Below are 8,732 nucleotides of genomic sequence, written 5' to 3'. Positions count from 1 at the left end.
AACATTACAATTACAAACAATGAAAAGAAATGAAGTAAACTAGCTAGAGGTTGATAAATTAAATGTGTTTGCAGTTAAACTTACCTATCTATCCCATTCATTCATCATCTGATAATAAATGACAAATAATATTGTATGAGCGCTATAATAATCAAAAGACTGCAAAAAAAATGTTGCCATAATTTATTGACAAGAATCCGATTGCGCAATTATTAACAATCCTTTTTCTTTGCAGAGTTTTACAGGAAGACTAGCTTTTGCTATAGCGGCTTCGGCGATTGGTTCGGCTTTTCAACATGGTTATAATACCGGTGTCCTAAACAATCCAGAACAGGTAAAAATCCTATTTTTATATTAATTATGTTCTATTTTTATATATTATTATTTATATATTTATATATATATGGAACTTTGTTCTTATTTTTTGTTCATGTTTATGTTTACGATTGATGAGAGATATTGTATTGTTTGTTTAACTTTTATATGTACCTATTTATTTATACACTGAGTAAATAGTGTCTGCGTCTTGATCGGTAAATTATTATTCACAATAAACTCTGAAACTCGTCTTGTTCAAGGTTCATTTATTGCTTTCAGCTTATTATTTCTGATTGGTTTCAACTTCCCGTTGTACCACAAATAGACTCAAATTTCGATAGTTCGAATGAGAGGACTTTTCTGATTACTACTTGAAATTGGGATTTTTGGGAACCTTCATACAAGTTCACACAATGAACAGTTTGATTTGTTTTGGCTTCCCGAAACAAATATTTCTTTCCTTCAAAATGATGCGCTTTGTTAAAGTGCGCTGTATCAAAGTATTATCACATACAAATGTTAACTATACTGTTGTTATTTGAAGGTAATGAAAGAATGGATCAAAGACGTAATGACCAACAGGACTAACGAAATACCAGAGCCCGAACAACTTACTGTAACATGGTCAGTTATAGTAGCGATATTCTGCTTTGGTGGAATGATAGGGGGGATGCTTACAGGTAAGGAAACACTCTACTATATTGAAATATAACTAATTATCTTAAAGGGACCATTGCTGATAGATTTGGCCGAAAAGGTGGACTGTTGCTCAACAATATTTTCGTACTAATCGCCGTAGTGCTGGAGTGTGCCGCGAAACCTGCGCGTTCCTACGAAATGATAGCTGCTGGTCGGTTTTTTATTGGTATTAACTCGGGTTTAAATGCAGGTTTGACACCAATGTACTTGGCCGAAATTTCACCTGTTAATCTACGAGGTGCGGTTGGTACCGTTTATCAATTAGTTATAACGATATCCATCTTTATTGCGCAAGTTTTGGGATTGGAGTATATTTTGGGAGGAGATCGTTGGCCTACATTGCTAGCAATGACCATCGTTCCAGCCATCTTTCAAGTGAGCAAACTCTTCAATTTATTTACACCGCTCAATTTTTACATGACAGGTTGTGACACTACCCATGTGCCCTGAAACTCCAAAGTTTTTGCTGTTGTCACGGGGGAAGGAAGTGGAAGCGCAAAGGGCTTTGACTTGGTTGAGAGGATCAGTTGCAGTTTCAGATGAAATGAACGAAATGCGTGCTGAATTTGAAGCAGTTAAATTGGTCCCGAAGGCCACCATGAAGGAACTATTCACGAATAGTGCTTTGAGAATACCACTTATTATTGCTTTAACCATGATGATTGCGCAACAACTCAGCGGTATCAATGCGGTAAGTCGTTTGCCTTCTTCTGGAAAAGGGTTTAAAGAAGTGCCGTTTTAGATCATGTACTTTTCCACTCAAATTTTCACCGACGCTCACTTGAAACCAGACGACGCCCAATATGCCACGTTAGGAATGGGGGGTTTAAATGTGTTTATGACTTTGGTTTCATTGATACTTGTTGAAAAAGCTGGACGTAAAACATTATTGCTGGTGGGTTTTGCTGGAATGACAATTGATGTTTTCGTGCTCATCTTTACAATGATCTATTCTGTATGTTACAAAATACCTTCCTAGCCTGTAATTAAATTGATTTGGGTTTTAGAAAGAATCTCAGTTCGCTAGGTACATGTGCATAGTGCTGATATTGATCTACATAATATTGTTCGCAAGTGGCCCAGGTTCGATACCATGGTTTTTAGTTGGTGAATTATTCAATCAATCTGCACGGCCAATGGCTACCTCCTTAGCGGTAATGACCAATTGGGCGGCGAACTTTGCAGTTGGCTTGGGATTTCCACTAATAAGAGTAAGATTAGGCGGCCATGGAGCGTATAGGTACATTTAAATGTTTTTAGGACGCCATAGGTCCCTATGTGTTTGTTATCTTTGTCGTATGTCTGGCCCTAAGTACAGTATTCATTTATAAAAAAGTGCCAGAAACGAAAAACAAGACAATAGAAGAAATTGCAGCGATGTTTAGACAACAGTCCTATCAATAAGCTTCTCAATACGATGTATCCTGTTGTAGATGTATTAATAATAGGTACCTATATTCTTTTGCAATTGTTGCAGTTAAAAATAACGCAATGAACGCAATTAAGAGGAATATATATTGAAAGATTGTAGAATCGCTAAACCAAGGTACTTGAAATAAAAGTTGGCTGTTTTACAAACCAATTATTTATTTTAATGTAGTATTTATAGTTTCGACTTTTTCTATGATTAGTAAATTGGTAATGTACTTATTTGTAGGTTTTAGTTTGATTTATACCATGACACCATTCAAATTGTTAAATTAGAGGTATCGTGAATTTGTGTACATACCTAATATCGGTCCATAGTACCTATATCAAACAATGTTGCAATTATTTTTGTAAGCATGTTACTCGTTAAGTATAGAGAAATGCCAGAAAACTAAACTGTTTTCCAGAAGTCTGAGTTATTTATTTCATAATTTTAAGGAGAGGTATTGTTGTTAATGAAATGACTGATCTATGTTTTATTGCACATTAATAAAACGTGCTCATAATCGTAATAAAATTCTTTATTTTGCTCTTATTGTATTAAGACATTTAAGTATTTAATATTGGGGTAGCTTTTTAGGTAGAGCGTCAAACCAGGATCACAGTGAACAAGGCAACAAGGAGTAACTGTGAATGAAGACCAATCATCATCAAGTAGTATAATAAACTCTAGAAGAAATAAACAAATCAATGTTGTAGCAAATTGCAACAAATAAAAGACATCCATCCACTCTTTGATATGGAAAACGGCTGCTGTTCCTTGTGAAATCGTATAATTATCATTCAATTCAATGGTTTTCTTACTTTGATCTCCCAGAGTATGTTGGTTTAAAGCGATCCCAACGATTGGCGATGTCCATTCACTTGGTTCCAGTGGGGGATTTATACGATTTGGTCTAGGGAGGGGCGCATACAATTTTTAAAGTTAATATATTTTAAAAAACATTTATTATACGTTTAAAAATAGAACATGTTCGGCATAATACATAATATATTGAACAAGTAACTAATTCTTGATAAACCAAGAAAAGAACAAACCAGAAAGAGGCTAAATGGCAAAATCGCGAGCTCTTTTTGTCGGCGCAAATCGATTTTTTTCCACTCCAGGAAATTTGTCCAATATAGGTATCCTTATACGATTAGAGCATTGTGCAGGTACACCATCTTGCTGAAATCAACAGGTTCCAACTTTGTGTGCCATACATCGTTTTATTCGTAGGAATCTACTTTTTTTACGGGCCCTATAAAAAATAAAGTTGATAATGATTTCTCCGAAATGAAACGTCTCAACCTCTCTTGTAAAACTCAATAAGTGACAATGAGAAAATGTTTTTTTTTGTATCTGCTCAAATAACAGAAAAGAATAAATACGAAATCAACAAATTTCTTGCCTCTAATTTGACCATCTATGGTTTATGAAATCCCCATGATTCCTCATCTGGGCCACAGTGCATAGCTGCACTTCACCCAAAAGTTGTGCTAACGACGGGTTATGCGTACTCTTTTAATAATTTAAATGTTATCATCTGCAGCTGCCAGAAGAGTATTAATATATTTATGTTTAAATTTAATAATTTTTTACCCTAACACGATTTTTTAAGTCAGTTTATTAAATGATTAAGAATTGGAATATATAACTCTTTTCCAATAGTCATTCGGTGACCGACTGCGTAACTACCACTGTCTAGGAGGGGGTGCGAGCCCCCCTTTAAATCCGCGCCTGCTTGGTTCAGTTGCTTTCTCCAATAATATCACGCTCTAAAAAGCTTCTTTTAACTTTTGTTCTAATTATACGATTCGAATGTAAGTGTAACAGGAACACTATACGTAGATCAATGGGATAACTAGGTAGGTGTGCGAGAGCACCGAACGCTCTAGGGCACCAAGGCGATAAACCAATCATTAAAGACAAAATAAATTTGCGACCCTTTATAGGACGAACGGAACATTGTTAAAAATTGACAAAAAAAACAAGACGCAATACCTACGTATTGTTATACAATTTTATTATAACAGTTGTGCAGACTTCTCGCGTCAAATTTAACTATGGCATGGGGTTGAAGAAATGATTAAGCATTGGAATGGGGGTGCAAAGGCATGCCACATTAGTATACAGACTATACTTTAAATTTGCAGCTTGTTGGAACTTTGTTTTATATCGAATTTAGTGAACGGGTAACATTTTGGATACCCACAAGTTTACAATTAAAAAGGGTTGCGAATTTCAAATTATTTGTTAATCAAATCTACCTTTCAATTTGTACCCTCTTACGGAGTTCAGAAAGTAATTTTGATTCATTATTCGTGCGCAAGTGAGAACGATAAACACGGCGAACGCGCAAACACTTTCATTCGCCTTTGTCATCTTTATCGTTCTCACACGCGCACGAATAACGAATAAAAATCGAAAAACTTTTCCGAACTGCACACTAGTCTGTACAGTACTAGTACCTATGTAACGTATGCAAATTTATGTGTAAATTCGAAAGGGTGACGCATAAAGTTTGTATAACTCTTGAAACTCTTGAACGTTCACTGGAATTTTAAAATAAAAATAGCTAATGCGTACGCGCTTTGTAACTTCGTAGTTTTGTGATGTTAGCAGTTAGACCCTCGTTATTACTAGTATGCGTAACGTGCCCTTTTTCCTAATAACCAGTTTTTTAACTGCTTATACGATCTTAAACACATAAACTGATAATTTATGACATGGGGTATAAACAGAATTCGGTTATGAGACTAAGCAATAAAGGCAAAAAATGTACGTTCCTAGCATGCCTAATTGTTTCTGTTGTCCTTAATAAATGGACGACATTTAACTTGTAAAGAAAGCGTTAGGGAGGTAGTCAAACATACTCTTTTTTAGGACAAAAATGTAGAACTGTGTAGTTAAAAGCATTTGTTAATTATATTCCCTGGGAATACACTATAGGAATGTTGTGTTTACATTCGGAACTTATGCGATTTTATAATTTAATTAAAAAAATAGCATGTGTATATAAACAATTAAAATAATAACTTCAATATAAATAAAACTTGTCTTGTCATACAATTTCCTTTAAACGTTTAATTCCTACCCCATAAGGGCCTATATCAATGCAACCGTTTAATGTTCGGTATTGCTTCTGCACCTGCTATTTGGCAGCGGCAGATGGAAAAACTATTAGAAGGGATTCCTGGTGTATCAGTTTTCCTGGATGATATTAAAATTACTGGACCGAATAATTTAATACATTTACAACGTTTAGAAGAAGTTCTAAAACGTTTACAAAATCACAATCTTCGTATTAATTTACAAAAAAGTACATTTTTAGCAGATCAGATCGAATATTGTGGGTATATTGTTGATAAAAATGGTATACACAAAACACCTGCTAAAGTAAAAGCAATACAAGAAGCACCAAGACCTACTGACAAAAATCAGTTACGTTCTTTTCTAGGTTTAATAAATTACTATGGTAGATTTTTTGAAAACTTGAGTACAATGTTAGCACCACTAAATGATCTTTTAAAACTGAATTCCAAGTTTATTTGGAATCAGAAATGTGAAAAATCATTCTTACAAGTTAAAAAAGAAATTCAATCTGCGAATTTTTTAGTTCATTTTGATTTACAATTACCATTGAATAAAAACACTTTTATTCAATGCAATTACCAATTGTGCTAGCAACTGATGCTTCACCATACGGAGTGGGCGCTGTTCTTTCACATGTATATCCGGATGGTTCAGAAAGACCAATCCAGTTTGCATCACAAACTTTAACATTAACACAACGAAAGTATTCACAAATAGATCGTGAGGCGTATAGTATAATTTTTGGTATTAAAAAGTTCTACCAATACTTGTACGGTAACAAATTTATACTGTATACTGATCATCGACCTTTGTTACAAATTTTTAATCCAAAGAAATCATTGCCTGTGTTAAGTGCGTCTAGAATGCAACATTACGCAATATTTCTTTCGGCTTTTAGATACGATATTCGATACAAGAATACAAAGTTACATGGTAATGCAGATTGCATGTCTCGATTACCAATTAATTCTGAACAATTATACGATTTTGAAGAATCAGACATATTTGAAATAAGTCAAATAGAGACACTACCTGTTACAATTAGTAAACTAGCGCAAGCAACTAAAATGGATAAGAATTTACAACCATTATTTATGGGATTAAAAATTGGTAAAGTGATTGATAGTAAACTACGTTTCAATATTGATCAAAAAGAATTCACCGTACAACAAGAATGTATTTTGCGAGGTCAAAGAGTAATAATACCTAAAATTTTACAAAAACAAATTTTAGATGAGTTACACTCTGCACATTTTGGTATTTACAAAATGAAAGGTTTAGCTCGTAGTTATTGCTGGTGGCCTGATATAGACAACGATATTGAAACGTTAGTAAAGAATTGTGCTAACTGCAATAAAATTAAGCATACATCTACAGTAGTACCAGTACATTCATGGGAAAGTGTAAATAAACCATTTCATCGTGTACATGTCGACTATGCAGGTCCATTTTATGGTCATTATTATTTTATTTTAGTTGATGCATATTCACGATGGCCCGAAGTTTATGTTACAAAAGATATGACTGCCAATACAACCATAAAAATATGCCGTGAAATATTTAGTCGTTTTGGCATACCACGTGTACTGGTGAGTGATAATGGCAGGAATTTTGTATCTTACGCTTTTGAAAGTTTTCTTAAACAAAACGGAATTAAACATAGTTTAAGTGCGCCATACCATCCTGCGACAAATGGGTTGGCAGAACGATATGTTCAAACATTAAAGCAATCATTACGCGCAATTAACGGTAATAGTTCTGATGTTGAAAAAGAATTATGTAGATTACTTTTACAATATCGCAAAATGTCTCATAGTATTACCAAACAATCACCTTCAATGTTAATGTTCGGACGTGAAATTACATCCCGATTGGATTTAATTAAACCCGATTTAAATAAAAATGCTACTGCAATTCGTAATAATATACCAGTTCGAGATTTCCAAATTAATGACAGAGTTGCTGTAAGAAACTATGCAAACGATATCAAATGGAAATTTGGAAATGTTGATAAAAAGTTAGGGAAATTACACTATCATGTTAAGCTTGATAATGGTAATGTTTGGAAGAGACACGTTGATCAGTTACGCAGAGTTGGGGTCCTTGGGGATGCTACTCCGCGAGACTCTCCTCAAAATGATGATATTCCTTATGACCCCTCTAACAATCATTCTGATGTTACAACTTTACCCGAAACTTTACCTGATCCAGAAATAAATACACCTACGTTGGACATAACGGCCAGTGTACCTACAAATGAAGAGAATACTTTACCGCAGCTACGCCGTTCTAACCGTGTACGTCGTCCTCCGGATCGTTTAAATTTATAAGTTGGGGAGGAGTTGTTGTGTTTACATTCGGAACTTATGCGATTTTATAATTTAATTAAAAAAATAGCATGTGTATATAAACAATTTAAATAATAACTTCAATATAAATAAAACTTGTCTTGTCATACAATTTCCTTAAACCGTTTAATTCCTACAAATACAATACCGACAATCGATAAGTGAGTGCGGAATCAAACAGGATATACAAGTTATTTTGTTAGTGAATTTTTGAGTGGTTATGGCTGCTCCATGGTGGACTTGCACAGAATGAAGAAAGGGACTGCCCGAAATGCTTGTATTGCAACAAAAATAACGGCGTAGAACATTTGTTTTTAGACAAATGGAAAGGTACATTTTTATGATTTTTTGGAATTATCTCGATAAATACCAGTCGCGCGATAAGAATAGTTCAGGACTTTGTTCTCCCTTGTTAAATTGTCTACAAAAAGTAATTCAACATTTTTTTTCCTCAGGATGATAGTTTCTGAGATATTGTTCCTGAAATATGCCAACTGCCCTATCAAAAAATCCCTCAAAGTGGCAACACTGATGACATCTGGCCTGCTCTCCTAGGTTTTGTCTCGAAACGGGTCTCTTTTCGGTCCCTCAAAACCGAGGGGTACTGGGAAGCGCAGGTATACGATGGTTCGCAACGACGCAACCTACACAAAATTCAAATTTCAAACTACTTTTCCGACGTTTTTCGTGTTCTCAATTAATTGTAACTGAAAGAGAATAATGACAATCTTTTTTGTTGTTATCACATTATTCTGGATATTGATATGGACTAAATCCACTCCAGGAAGTAGACAAAACGTTTTGTGACACAATTGACACCGTATATTTTGCGAATGCGAACCCCTTGTCATACAGTAACCGAG

The 8,732-nt window shown here is 34.6% G+C and overlaps 2 protein-coding genes across 2 annotated transcripts; both read left to right on the top strand.

Annotated features, from left to right (window-relative positions):
• Window positions 1-214: 214 nt before the first annotated feature.
• LOC116182799 (solute carrier family 2, facilitated glucose transporter member 1-like) lies at window positions 215-2,854 on the top strand. Its single transcript, XM_031503337.1, has 7 exons — window positions 215-334; window positions 863-998; window positions 1,046-1,392; window positions 1,442-1,708; window positions 1,760-1,972; window positions 2,025-2,228; window positions 2,278-2,854. Exons 2-7 carry the CDS (start codon window positions 866-868, stop codon window positions 2,419-2,421), a joined length of 1,308 nt encoding a protein of 435 aa, XP_031359197.1. The 5' UTR covers window positions 215-334; window positions 863-865; the 3' UTR covers window positions 2,422-2,854.
• A 3,236-nt stretch (window positions 2,855-6,090) lies between these two features.
• LOC116182798 (uncharacterized protein K02A2.6-like) lies at window positions 6,091-7,851 on the top strand. Its single transcript, XM_031503336.1, has one exon. It carries the CDS (start codon window positions 6,091-6,093, stop codon window positions 7,849-7,851), a length of 1,761 nt encoding a protein of 586 aa, XP_031359196.1.
• The last annotated feature ends 881 nt before the right edge of the window (window positions 7,852-8,732 follow it).

This window comes from Photinus pyralis, unplaced genomic scaffold (genome assembly GCF_008802855.1).
Source record: "Photinus pyralis isolate 1611_PpyrPB1 unplaced genomic scaffold, Ppyr1.3 Ppyr1.4_unclustered_Scaffold7607, whole genome shotgun sequence".
In the NCBI taxonomy this organism is placed as follows: Eukaryota; Metazoa; Arthropoda; class Insecta; order Coleoptera; family Lampyridae; genus Photinus; species Photinus pyralis.
The sequence above is the reverse complement of the archived record's forward strand: the minus strand, read 5'-3'. Positions and strand labels throughout refer to the sequence as shown.